Source organism: Ursus maritimus, unplaced genomic scaffold, assembly GCF_017311325.1.
Source record: "Ursus maritimus isolate PB19 unplaced genomic scaffold, ASM1731132v1 scaffold_28, whole genome shotgun sequence".
Taxonomy (NCBI): Eukaryota; Metazoa; Chordata; class Mammalia; order Carnivora; family Ursidae; genus Ursus; species Ursus maritimus.
Genome location: NW_024425341.1, coordinates 4,959,835 through 4,973,997, shown reverse-complemented (window position 1 = coordinate 4,973,997; position 14,163 = coordinate 4,959,835). Strand labels below are relative to the sequence as shown.

The 14,163-nt window shown below is 36.2% G+C and overlaps 1 protein-coding gene across 1 annotated transcript in view; it reads left to right on the top strand.

Annotated features, from left to right (window-relative positions):
- Positions 1-14,163, top strand: part of LOC103659149 (A disintegrin and metallopeptidase domain 3-like) — a 122,477-nt gene that overhangs the window by 25,924 nt on the left and 82,390 nt on the right. Inside the window, exons 5-6 of the mRNA XM_040643169.1 lie at positions 5,676-5,752; positions 6,223-6,400. Of these exons, the coding sequence (XP_040499103.1) occupies positions 5,676-5,752; positions 6,223-6,400 (255 nt within the window). The remainder of the gene's footprint in view (positions 1-5,675; positions 5,753-6,222; positions 6,401-14,163) is intronic.

Sequence of the window (14,163 nt, the reverse complement as noted above, 5' to 3'; positions counted from 1 at the left end):
TGTGTATTCTGCTATTTTTGGATGAGGTAGTCTGTAGGTGAAGAAAAACAAAAGATATAAGAAAAGATATATAAGATATATATTTATATAAGATATAAAATATAAGAAAAATAAAAGTTTTTATTTTATTGTCATATTCCTTCTTCAGTAGTCTGCCTTTATGAAAATTCAGGATTCTGACCTATATCATTTTCCTTTTCTATATAGAATTTTTTTCTGTTTTTCTTGTAAACATATCTACTAGCAATAAATTCCCTCAATTTTTGTCTCATAAAATCTTTACTTCTTCCCTTTTTGAAGGATAATTTTGCAGGGTATAGAATTCTAGGTTTGTGGGGTCCCCCCCATGCTTTAAATATTTCACTCCAGTCCCTACTTGTATGCATGATTTATGAAAAGAAAATATGTGATTCTTACTGTTGTTCCTCTGTAGGCGAGGCTTTTTTTCCCTCTGACTTTTCTTAGGATTTTTTTTTTTATCTCTGATTTCCTATAATTTGAAAATGATATGCCAAGGTGTGTGTGTGTGTGTGTGTGTGTGTGTGTGTGTGTGTTATAAATTTTTTTTTTTTTTTTTTGTTTTTTTTGTGATTTGGTCTGACATTAATTTGGGGAAGTTGTCAGTTATTATTGCTTCAGATATTTCTTATGTTCCTTTCCCTTTTTCTTTCTTCTCTTTCTGATATTCCCATCATGTGTATGTTACAACGTTTGAAGTTGTCCCATAGTCTGTGAATATATTCTTCCGTTTTATTCTGTCTTTGTTTTCTTGCTTTTTAGATTTTGAAGTTTCTGTTGATATATCCTCAAGTTCAGAGATTCTTTTCTCAGCCACTTCCATCTACCAGACCATCAAAGGCACTCTGCATTTCTGTTACAGTTTTTTTTTTTAAACTCTAGTATTTATTTTGGATTCTTTCTCCGGATATCTATCTCTATGATTACATTGCTCATCCATTCTTGCATGGTGTCTAATTTATCCAGTAGAGCCCTTAGCATAACAATAATTAATGGTTGTTTTAAATTCTCAATCTGATCATTCCAACATTCCTGCCATGTCTCATTCTGATGCTTGCTCTGCTTTTTCAAATTGAGTTTTTGCTTTTGGCATTTTTTTGGATAGCTGGAAATGATGCACCAGGTAAAGGGAACTGCTATTATGTAGTGTGTTGAGGTATGGGGAGAGAGGAAGTGTTCTGCATTCATGTGATTAAGCCTCAGTTTTTTGCTTGGCCTGTGCCTCTGGACTGTTCACAACAGAAGTCTTTCTCAGTTTTTTTCCCCTTCCCCTTTGGGTGGGACAGAATGGCCTGAGTGGGCTGGAGTTGGGTATTTCCCTTCCCCATGTCAGTTAGGCTTTGATAATTTCCCAGCAAATTCATCTTTAGTTAAATGGTTCCACTGAAATCAGGCCTTGCTAAGAACAGAATGCTCTGATGTATTTCAAAATGGTCCCTTTTCTCATCCCCTTATTGAAAGCATAAGGGATTTTTCTCTGATATTTACTAAGGCATGTTGGTCAAGCTTCTGGATGTAAATGTCACTACACTGTGGGGACCTCATTAGAGTTCTCTGGAATTTTTACTTCTCAGAGTTGTCCACACTGATTGTCTAGCATTTCATCAATTACTGTGAGGATTAAATACCTGAGCACTATTCCAGCAGCACTTTTTACTACTTCTGCTTCAGTAAGCTGTAGCTCCCTGTGTTCCCCTGTCTACCTCCCCACTCTTGGGGTCTATGGTTTGCTCTGTGTCCTCACCTCTCTCCCAGATGTAAGAAATGTTGATTTTTCAGTCTGTTAATCTTTTTACCTATAGTTAGCATGGAGTGGTAACTTCCATATACATATAAGTTCCTCACATGTATAAGTAGAAACCAGTCTCTTCATTTATTTAGTTTTGCAGGGCATTATATTTTTGGTTGACTTTTTCCCCCTCAGTCAGCACTTTGAATATATCATCTCACTTCCTTCTGGCTTGCCAGGTCTCCGCTGAAAAATCCATGGAAACTCATAAGGCTGTTCCATCATATATGAGAAATGACTTTCTCCTGATGCTGTCAAAATTCTTTATTTACATTTGACTTTGAACAATTTGATTAGGTTATATCTGAGTGTGGATTTCTTTAGCACCATTTTATTTGGTGTTTTGAGCTTCTTGGAAATAGATATCCATTTCTTTCTATAGGTTTGGGATGTTTTAGCCATTATTTATTTGAACAAGCTTTCTGTTTTTTAATTGAGTATATGCAACTATAATATTGTATAACGTTAAGGTGTGCAGTGTGTTGATTTGATGCATTCATATGTTACAATATGATTACCACATTAGTGTTAGCTAACACCTCTATTATGTCATATAATTATTCTTTTCTTTCTCCCTCTTTTCCTTCTGAGACTTCCATAATGTAGATAGTGTCCTTCCTGGTAGTGTTCCAAGTCTTTTAACCTTTTTTTTCACTTTTTCAGTCTCTTATTTTTGCTCCTCAGACTTGTCTTTGAGTTCAGTTATTTTTTCTTATGCTTATTCTCATCTGCTTTTGAAATTTTCCAGTGAATTTTTCTATCTCTTTTTTAAATTCTCACTTAGTTTGTGCATTGTTTTCTTGACCTCAGTGAGTATCTTTATGAGAGTTCTTTTTTTACTGAGGTATAATTGACATTAACATTATATTCATTTCAGATGTTCAACACAATTCAATATTTGTATATACTGTGAAATGATCACCACCGTTAGTCTAGTTAACATCTCTCACCATACAGTTACTGAATTTTATAGTCCCTTAGCAACTTTCAAATATGCAATGCAGTATTATTAACTGTAGTCACTGTGCTGTGCATTACATCCCCATTACTTACCATCTTATAGTAGCAAGTTTGTATATGAGAGTTATTTTTACTCCTCTGTACAGTAAATCATTTAAGTTCATTTCAATAGGTTCAATTTCTGGAGATTTATCTTGTTCCTTTGTTTAAAACATCTTTTCCTGATTCTTCATTTTACTTGATTCATTATTTTGTTGTTGGCTCATAGTCAAAGCAGTCAATTCTCCCAGTCTTCACCAACTGGCCTTGTGCAGAAGTAGATTCCCCAGATCAGCCTTGCCATTGATTGTGGGGGCCTCTACTAACTTTTTATCTCTTTAGGGAGGAGGAGGCACCTGTGTTTTTGTCCTGCTTTCTCTGTGCTAGACAGGAGGGAGGATCAATAGTATGTACTGTCCCAAGCTGATGCCTTGGTCTCTTGCAGGCAACTAGATTCTGCCAGATCTATCAGTGCTCCAAGATTCATGGGACAGATGCTAATTCCATGGGCAGTTTTGGTGAAGTGGAGGCACTACATGTGTGGATCAACTTTTTCCTTTTCCAGTGAGAAGCAGAAAGCTAGGCTTTTTCATTCACTCTCTGTGCTGAGTTGCGGGGGTTACAAATCAATGTTTTGTACTAGCCCGAGTCACTACCTCTATTTTGCCTGGGTGGTTAAGACTGTGCTGAGCTTATCAGGACTCCTAAGACTGGCGATATGGATACTAGTTCTCTGGGTTGCCCCCTCAGAACAATTGGGGCACTTGACCTGTGAACAAACCGCTTTCCTTCTCTGGTCAAGCTGGGAGCCAGAGAGTCTCTTTGGGATCATATGGCAGTGCTCTGCGTGTGACCCTGGTGAAAGGTATACCAAATCTTCATATTGGCTTTGGTGAGTTTGATTTTGCTTTCTCCTAGGGTGTGCCTTTCAACTAATCTCTGATCAATCGTAAAGGGAATTTGTCCATGAATTGTTGCTGAATTGGTGTATTTGTTCCATGATGGAAGGCCCGGGGCTTCTTACTCCACTCTTCCTGACCAGAAAATCAGCCTTTATTTCTTTTTCCTTTTTTAAGATTTTGTTTATTTATTTGAGAGAGAGGGACAGCGCGCATGAGCTGGGGGTGGGGTGAGGGTGGGGGAGTGGCAGTGGGAGAGGGAGAAGCAGATGCCCCGCCTGCTGAGCCTGATCCCAGGACCCCGAGATCATGACCTGAGCAGAAGGCAGATGCTTAGCTGATGAGGCACCCAGGCACCCCTCAGCCTTTGTTTCTTTGAGTGCTTTTCAACTCCACATTCTTTCTGTTTTCGTTCTTGGATTCTGATATGTATTTTAGATCTGGTATTGTTCCACAGGTTATTGAGGCTCTATGCACTTTCTTAGCTCATTTTTCTCTGTCTTACATACTGAGTAAATTCTACTGATCTGTCCTCAAGTTAACTGATTCCATGCCTTGTCACCTCCAGTCTACTTTTGAGCCCATCCAGATGTTTATTTTATGTGTATGTCTTTTTTTGTTCTGGCTTTTATTTCTATTCTGTCATTTGTGTCAAGGTAATTTGTAATTGTTCACTGAAGCAATTTTCCATGGCTACTTTAAAATCCTTGATAGTTCCAACATGTGGCTTATCTCAATACTGGCATCAGTTGGTTGTCTTTTCTCATTTTTGTTGTGATTTCTTTTTTAGTTCTTGGTATAGTGGGTGATTTTCACTTGTATCCTTGACGTTTAAATCTGTTTTTGAAGCAGTCACCCAGTTTAAGTTTAGATTTAGTGTGGTGTGTTGTTCCAATGACCATTTAGCTTTCTTATAGCTTTCAATGTTATTCTGTTGAGGTTTGTTCTTCTGGCTCTGCTGGACTTCTGCTATTGCAGCCTGTGGTGGTAAGAGGTACTTACCTGGGCCACCTTGTACTGCTTGGTGGGGTCTGATGATGAAGGATCAATGGGATGGACAGCATTTCTTCTGGCTGTACTCCAGCCACCGGATGTCAGTGTGTCTCTCACTCTATTTTTGCTAGTCCCCCTTCAGTGAGGAAAGTTCATATCTGGAACTGATGGAAATAATATGTATCACAGCTAATAACGTATAATAATAACATAGAAACAAATCTATATGAACAAATGTGATGATACTAAAGTTTTCATAACACAGCATTAGCAAAGGAACAGGACTGACTGCAGATATCACTAGACTTTGAAGGGAAGAGAAGGGAATATTCACTGAAAAAGATTATTAGGGGAGTGCCTGGGAAGATTAATACTGTGAAAGTCCATGGGGAGGAGAGCTGGAACTAAGGATGACTTACTTAGTGAGATATTAAAAAGAAAAAAAATGAAGACATTCCAGTTAATATACTTTTGGGTAACTTAAAAAAAAAACAAGTGAAAAGTTCACATTTGAAGTCAAATGAATGGCGTGAATTACATGAAGTTAGTAGTTATAAATATACATTAAAGAAATGTGGCTGAGAGAGAAAAGATGCAGATAAGAAACTTGTTTGTCAAATATTTAGAATTAAAGCAAGAATTGTTTGGGGAAGGATAGGAGTCATAACTATTTTTAGGCAAAAATATTTAAGAGGAAGAGATTGGAGATAATGAGATATCTTGTAGACAATATTATGGTAATGGCTAAGTCTAAATGTTTACTGATATCTAGGAAGTAAGGATAAACCAAAAACTTTATTTACAAATCATTCATGCACTTGATGTGATGAGTACTGGGTGTTGTATGGAAGTGTTGAATGACTGTGTTGTGCACCTGAAGCTAATATTTCACTGTGTGCTGAACTAACTGGAATTTAAATAAAAAAGTAAAAAAACCCAGATCATTCATGAATGTATCTTTGTATACTCCTGTTTAGCGCCAATGCTTTTATCAAGGATATGCCGCAGAGGTTCCAAAATCAGTTGTGACACTTAGCACCTGTACTGGACTCAGGTAATGGCATATTCCAGAGATGTACGTGATTGGAAATGTTATGTGACCCATTACGTTTTAGAAACATCTTGAAAGATAGAGTGAAGACAAAGAAAATAGATTGTGTTTCTTCTCATATACTTTCCTTTCCTCCTCCTCATCTTATCATTCTTCCTATTCTCTTTGTCTCTATCCCAGGCTGGCAGTCACAAAACTTATGCAGGAAAAGCTTCCATTGGTATGAAGAGTGTTCCATGTCTTAGCCACACTAGCACCACAATGACTTGTAAATGTAATAATAGAGAGAAGAAGCTGTAAAATTGTGTTTGAAAGTTTACCCAAGGGAGAAGAGATGGTTCTTAGATATTAGGCCACAAAGACTACTGTTAAATTTTTATAAATTTTTTAAATTTAAGATTGATTTACATTTCTCAATGGGTAGCCTATGTTAATTATCTTTTTATTTCTTTTTTATGTGTTTAAATACCTAGGGGATTATTGCTGTTGCAGAACGTCAGTTATGGCATTGAGCCATTGGAATCTGCAGCTGCATATGAGCATATGCTTTATCAAATAAAGAATAATAAAATTGATTTTTCCCCTGTACAAGAAAATTATCCTATGCCCCAACTGGTAGATCGGTCCTACAGGATTCTTGTGAAATCGGAAGTAAGTAACCACTTCTATGTTGTCTTCACTTATGCTATCTTTGATCAGTTTATTCACTTTGGAATTGTTATTTTTGGAAAACAAATTTAAGTGATATTATATTAAAATTATATTAAAATCTTCTGTTCCAAGATATTTATTTTAAATATAATTTTATGTTTAGTCATATGATGTAAGAAAATGTAATAGATATACACACACAATTAAGAAATCAAAATTCTCTCATTTTCCTAATTGCAAGTATGTTGATGCATATATACGTATTTGCACTGTTTTTCAATTAACATTCTACTAATGTTACACAAGTACTTGTGGCTAAAACTTCGGCGAGTAACATAACTTTTCTGTGTGAAAATTTTTTTACTTCTAAAAAAATAATAAAAATAATACCTAACTCATACAGTTATTTCAAAGATTAAATACGTTTATAAATGGAAATTACTTAACATAGTATGTAAGCAAATAAAGTGACCAGTAAAAATAGCTGTTATTATTTGCTTACCATATTTTCTAATGTAGTGGATCAAAGGAATTGGAAGTCATTATGGAAGGTTGGGTACAAAACAAAATGAAGTAATGAAGTAAAATAGAAACAAAAGTTTCAGAACCAAAGAAAAAACCAGGGATATCATTGCAGGAATGGGGATAAGTCAGTATTGATATATGTTTGTGAATTTTATTTTATGAAATAATTTGAAAATTGCTTTTCATCCTGAATTTGATAGGCTTAGCTCTCTAAGTTTAGTTAAGCATGTTTCACATGACTAGGGCTTTTACGAGCATGAATAAAGAGAATGAGTATCTTCAATATATCAGATTTTTTAAAAGAACAGAAAAAATAATGTAAAGACATATTTTAGGCATATTCTTACATTCATGAAAGTAAACACAAACTTATAAACAAGGTGAACACCTTCATTATAATTCAGAGTTGAAAAATAGAACAGAAACCAAACAAAATATTGTAAAGGGCTTATCTACTAAAAGCATATTAAACACATGCATTTATCACTCTTGTCCCTTTTTAAAAACTCACTAAATGAAAAGGGATTTTTAAAATGGCATAAACATACAAACACAAACAGAACAGGAGAGGAGAAATAACAATGGACATTAAATATCAAATAGCTGATTTAGCCCCTAAAAAGCAGAATCCTGACCTGGTAATGGTAGGAGTTAGTTGGACAATTAGGCAGTCAGGGCCAGGGTCCCCAACAAGAAAACAGGGATCCAGGACAGCCAAGACAAAACTGGACTAACATCCCATTTTATACCTTAGATAAGACTGCAATAGCATCCCATTTTGCACTTCTGTAAAAATGACTTTGGCAAAACATCCTGAGATGCAACAATTGACCATAAAACATTTTTTAAAAAGATTTTCTTAATTTATTTATTCGACAGAGATAGAGACAGCCAGCGAGAGAGGGAACACAAGCAGGGGGAGTGGGAGAGGAAGAAGCAGGCTCATAGCAGAGGAGCCTGATGTGGGGCTCGATCCCATAACGCAGGGATCACGCCCTGAGCTGAAGGCAGACGCTTAACCGCTGTGCCACCCAGGCGCCCCTGACCATAAAACATTTGTCACTGTCATGAGCTGAGGCAGTTAAGACGTGAGTCTTCAGATGTCAGCCCCCAAAGTTCATCAGCACATAAACATTAACCTGATACGTAGATAGGGGCATGATCGAAACCCTGATTGGCATGCCTTAGCAGTCAATCTGCAGGGGACCCACACTCTGGTTACCTAAAATAGTTCTGCAAAAGAGCTTATAAAAAACCCTCGATTTGAACACCAAAATGGCAACCCTCTCGGGTCCCCTCCCTCTTTGGGAGCATTGTACTGTTGCTCAATAAACTTTGCTTTGCTGCCCATCACTCTTCATCTGGTCTACCTCTTCATTCTTTGAAGTGGTGCAGCCAAGAACCCCAGGCACTAAAGGAAAAGAAATCCTGAAACAGTAATTGGAATAGGCTCTGGGAAACTTGACATGTACTGCAGTACTATTCAGATGTTTCTTGAATTGCAATAGGAAGTGATTTTAAAGGTGGACTTAAGATAATTGGTTGAAATAAGTTGTGTATTTAGCAATCTTATTTTTCTGTCCTAACGAATTGTTTCTGTTGTAGACTGACAGATCATTGAAGCCTGTTTTTCCTTGGGGAGTCTATGAAATGGGGACGCCAGTCACAGATGTTCTATTGTATTTCCCAATAGAAGAGGAATACCATACTGAAACTAGTGTGTTTAATTTACACTTGGCACGTTGGATACTGGGAACCAGACTTACACATTCTAGGAAGTGTATTGAAAGACCCCTCTTCAGGAAGGAATTAAACCAGCCAAAAGAATAAAAACTATTCATGTTGACAGTGTTTTCCCTACCTACAACCCAGACACATTTCTTTCTCTGAAGACAATAGTCCATAAACATATGTGGCCATAGAGATGTTGGAATAAGTTGTTAAATGTTTGATTGTTAATATGAAGGCGCACTAGACATAGGATGAAACAATTTAATATGGAAGATAGAGACATGAAAAAATCCAATTTTTAAAGTGTGAGGTACCAAAGAATACAGAGGGCAAAGAAAACAAAATGGCAATATCCTCCAAGGAGTAAGAGAAAATATTTCATCCACAAGTTTAAGAATGGAGTGCTATTTAAAAAATAACACTCAGCAGATAAGTAGTAGTTCTTAGACATTTAAAAGTATGATAATAAAAAAGAAAAAAAAGAAATTCCAGAAATCGCACAAAAAGTAAAGTACAATGACAAATGATAGGAAAATCTGAGAGATAAGAAAGTTAAGTTAAAATAAGAATTTGGGTAATACAATAGGAGATCCCAGTATGAATAAACAGGGAATTGAATTGAATGAATCACAAAATAATCCAAGAAAAATTCTCAGAATTATTTAAGGTGAGTTTCTGAACTGATATTTTAAAAATCTGGTTTCTTATATATGGTCAAGATGCAGAATAGCATGAAATTTCCCAGCAGCAATAGTGGAAGTTGAAAGGCAATACCACAATTACTTAAAGTGAGGCAAAGTAATTCCAGTCTGTAATTCTGTACGAAGCCAGAGCTACATAACTGAGATTTTTTAATTAATTTTTAAAATTTCTTTTCCACCTAATGTGAAATGTTCTTGCTCCCAAATAAAACAAACAACAAACAGAAAAAAACAGACTCTACTCACATCCTGATTGAAGATAGTAGCCAGAGGAGTCACAACCAAATTCACAAACAATAGCTGCCAAATATCGTGAACTTTCAACCAAATGAAAAGATGGAAGAACTGTGCAAACAGCTGTCCTCAATCTGTATTTTTCATGACAATCACTATTAGGTCAACTTCCACCAGATATTGAAGCAAACAATTCCAGCTGTCAGTGGCTTAACAGTTTTATGTCTTGCTCATGAAAATACCAAAGTGGATGAAACTCTCCTGGTTGATTCCCTTCTTAGCTCTGACTCAGGGACTGCAAGAGTCCCCTACTAGATTATTTGAATTTAGTCAGAGTAAGGGGAAAAGTGTGTGTGCATCCCCACCTCAATACAGCTGAGCCTAGATAGGTGTCTCACTGACATCTTTTCTCTTGGAGAAGGGAACAGACTTATTTTTAGATAATTGACCATTTCTTATAATAAAACAAAAGTCTAATAAAAGTCACTAATCCCCACCCATTGTTCAAGAATGGTTTGACTTGAAAATCTACGTGTATTCTAAAATAATAATACTTGGAAATGAATAAACATGGATTATAAGAAATATAAATATAAAATGTAAGATAGAAAAACACAAAATCCAAAGGGAATAAAAAAACTTGTATATTCATGTAGTGCCTCACAGGAGCTACATATTGTTCTAAGAGGTTTACATATATCCATATTTCCAATTTTTCAAACAATTCTAAAAGTTAGTATGGTTGTCCCCTTTCCAGATTTGGAAAGAGATTTAAGGAGTTTGAATTATTATCTTGGGGTGCCTGGGTCATTCAGTCGGTGAGGTGTCTGCCCTTGGCTCAGATCATGATCCCAAGGTCCTGGGATCAAGCACCACATTGGGCTCCCTGCTTGGCGGGAGGCTGCTGCTCATTCTCCCTCTGCCTGCTGCTCCTCCTGATTTGTGCTCCCTCTCTCTCTCTCTGTCAAATGAATGGATAAAAAATTTTAAATAAATAAATAAATAAATAAAATATCCTGGGAAATTCTCTGTTAAGGTGTAGCATTAAAACTCAAATCCAGGTAATCTGACCCCAGAGATATGTTCTGTAGCAGTCTAATGATCTGTTTAAAAGATCCTTGGAAGAGCTCAGGAGATAAATGTAGGAGAAAAATAAAGCTATTTTAAAAATGAAAGCTATTGATAAAAAGACTAGTGAATAACAGAATAGACACTGTGGTAAACCCCAATATGTGATATCATAGATTCAAGAGTAGAAAGCAATTATATAAAAATGATGGCAGAGAAAAACCTAAGAATGTGTGATGGGAAATTTTTTGTCAGTTTGGCTGGGGCATATCGCTCAGAAAGTTGGTCAGGTTTTATGGGTATTTCTGCAAGGGTGTCTTTAAATAAGATTAACATCTAAATCAGTGGACTTTGAATATAGCAGAAATGTCCTCCATAATGTGGATGGACTTCATCCAATGAGTTGATGTCCTAAATATGACAAAAGGTTGGAACTTCCCACAGAATTGTCCAGCGAACTACCTTCAGACTGGAAATGTAGCATAAGCTCTCTCCAGGTTTCCAGCCTACTGGCCCATTCTGTAGATTTTGGGCTTGCCAGCCTCTATAATTATGTGAGCCAATTCCTTTTAATAAATCTAGTTGTAACAAATTATAATAAATGTTCTATTTTTCTGGGGAATCCTAACTAATGGAGTGTGAGAGACTGATAAGAGAAATTCAAGATGTTTGAAATTGCCATTCATGAGTAAAATAGCACCCCAAATATTCCAGCTTATTAAAGAATAAATCTTTATTGAATAAAAGAGTCCTGAATTTGAAAATTTTCTCAAGAAACCCTGATAAAAACTAGGAACACTAAGATAGTGTGGTTAATATGCTGGACTTCAGAAATAATGAATAATTCTATAGGAATCTTGGCATCAAAGAAAGTCAACCTCAAAGGTGGAAAAATTCAGACTGGCTTTAGCCTTTGCCAAAATGAAGTGCTTATAAGATAGTCAAGAATGTCTAGGGGATGTAGAGAATGGCTTCTTTGGGGGGTATTCAATATCCTAACTTTTTTTTTTTTAACCCAGTCCAGTTGCCATTATGGTATAAAAATATTCTTGCTTTTTCAAGAATTCTGACTATGGGACTTTGAGGCATTATTACTTAAATCAGTATAAGAAAAGAGGAATTAAATAAAACAATTTAACATGTTAATGTAGAAAGCCATAAGATCTGATCAGTAATTCCAGAAATTTCATTTAGCAAAATTTGATACCTATTTGTGATAAAATCTAGGATTAGGAAACTTCTTTGATCTAATGAACATCTATAAGTATCTATAGCTAACATAATGAATCTAAGTGACTGAATGTTTTGGCCCTGTTATGGACCACATGCTGTGTTCCCCAAATTCGTATGTTAAAACTCTAACCCCCAGTAGGATGGCACAAGGAGGCCTTTGAAAAATAATTAGAGTTAAATTAGGTCTTTTGTGAGCATATGGCCCTCCTGATGGGATTAATGCTTTTATTTAAAAAAAAAGAAAGAGATAGGGATCTCTCTCTCTCTTTCTCTGCTTTGTCCTGTGAGCATAAGAAAGGAAGATGGCCATTTGCAAACTAGGAAGATTGCACTCACCAAACACCACATCTGCTGATGCCTCGATTTTGTGCCCAGAACTGTGAGAAATGTGTTTGTTGTTTAAGCCACCTAGTCTATGGTATATTTGTTATAGCCTGAACCGACTAAAACAGACCCTAAATTAGGAATAAGTCAAAGTGTCTGCCTTCACTATTTCCAGTCAGGGTTTTACTAGAGTTTCTGGATAGTACAATAGGAAAAAGAATAATAATAAATGGCATACATTTTTTTTAAAGATTTTATTTATTTATTTGACAGAGATAGAGACAGCCAGCGAGAGAGGGAACACAAGCAGGGGGAGTGAGAGAGGAAGAAGCAGGCTCATAGCGGAGGAGCCTGATGTGGGGCTCGATCCCATAACGCCGGGATCACGCCCTGAGCCGAAGGCAGATGCTTAACCGCTGTGCCACCCAGGCGCCCCAATGGCATACATTTTTTATTTATTTTATTTTTTTTATTATTTTTTTTTGGCGTACATTTTTTAAAGGAAAAAAATAACCTTACGCTTTTAGTGATCTAATTCTGTGTGTAGATCAGAAAGAAACTCTTCCAATGCTATCAGGACTATGAGTGTCTTGCAAAGTCACAGGAAACAGAGATATTGACATGGTTAAGATGTTCATTTTCCCCAGTTGATCTGTAGGTTCCGTGTAATCCCAATTTTGATAATTCCAAGAAACATTTTCATAGATATTGGTTCTCAAATTCATAAGGAAATGTAAAGATCTTAGAATAGTCAAACAGTTTTTAAGAGAACAAATGGAGGACTTACATTACTTTTCTTTAAAGGGTCAGATAGTATATATTTTAGGCTTGTGAGGTATATGATCTGTTGCAACCACTACCTCTACCTTTGTAGCATGAAAGCAGCATCAACAATACATAAACAACTAGGCGTGGCTTTGTTCCAGTAAAAGATTTCTTACAAACAGGTGGCCATACCTTGGATCATTGTTTGCTGACCTCTGCTGTAGAGATATATACTGTGTTATTGGTGTAAGTATAGACATGTAGATCGGTGGAACAGAATAGATCAGAAGGGGACCCACATGATATTGGCGGATTGATTTTCCACAAAGGTGCGAGGGACTTTAAAAGGCCAAAGAATAATCTCTTCAAGAAATGTTGTTGGAAGACTGGACATCTGTAGGGAATAAAATGAATCTTGACCCTTATTCACAAAATTGAATTAGAGTGTAGACTTAAATGTCAAATCTAAATATAAAAGTTCTAGTAGGGAACTTAGGAGAAACCAAAACAATGAGCCATAAGCATGTGAAAACCTGTTCCACATTAATCATCAGGGAGATGCAAATTAAAACCTCAGTAAGATATCAGCACCGACCAACAAGAATGGAAATGATGGAAAAGACAAACCAAATATAGGCAAAAATGCAGGACTGTTGGCACTCATTAATTCTTGGTGACAATGCAGAATAATCAAACTACTTTAGAAAGCCATCTGGTACTTTTGTATTACTTTACACACCCACAATTATCATACGACTCAGGGATTCTAAATATTTCTCAAGAACAATGAATGTAATGCACAAAGTTCTGTACATGGGTATTCATAGCAGCTTTGTTTATGAGAGCTAAGATGTCCAAATAATGCAGAATATTGTTGTTGACAGAAAAAAGCTGAAATAAAACAAAAGCATTTATTGGTGTCTCAGAATTACAATTCATTGAGCACAGATTTCATAGCAACCCAATTGTGTCCCCCTAGGGAACAAAAGTGAGGGTTTTCTTTTAAAGACAAAAGGGGATGCTTGCATATGTTGTTAACAAAGATTTTGATTGTTGTTGGCAGACAAGTAAATTAAGTTAAACATAATTGATTCCTAAGGCTGTCACGAAACAAAAATTTGTTACTATACAAGTTGCAGGTAAGTTTGTGCAGAGTCCTAGGAATATTTAAGGTTGGGCCCA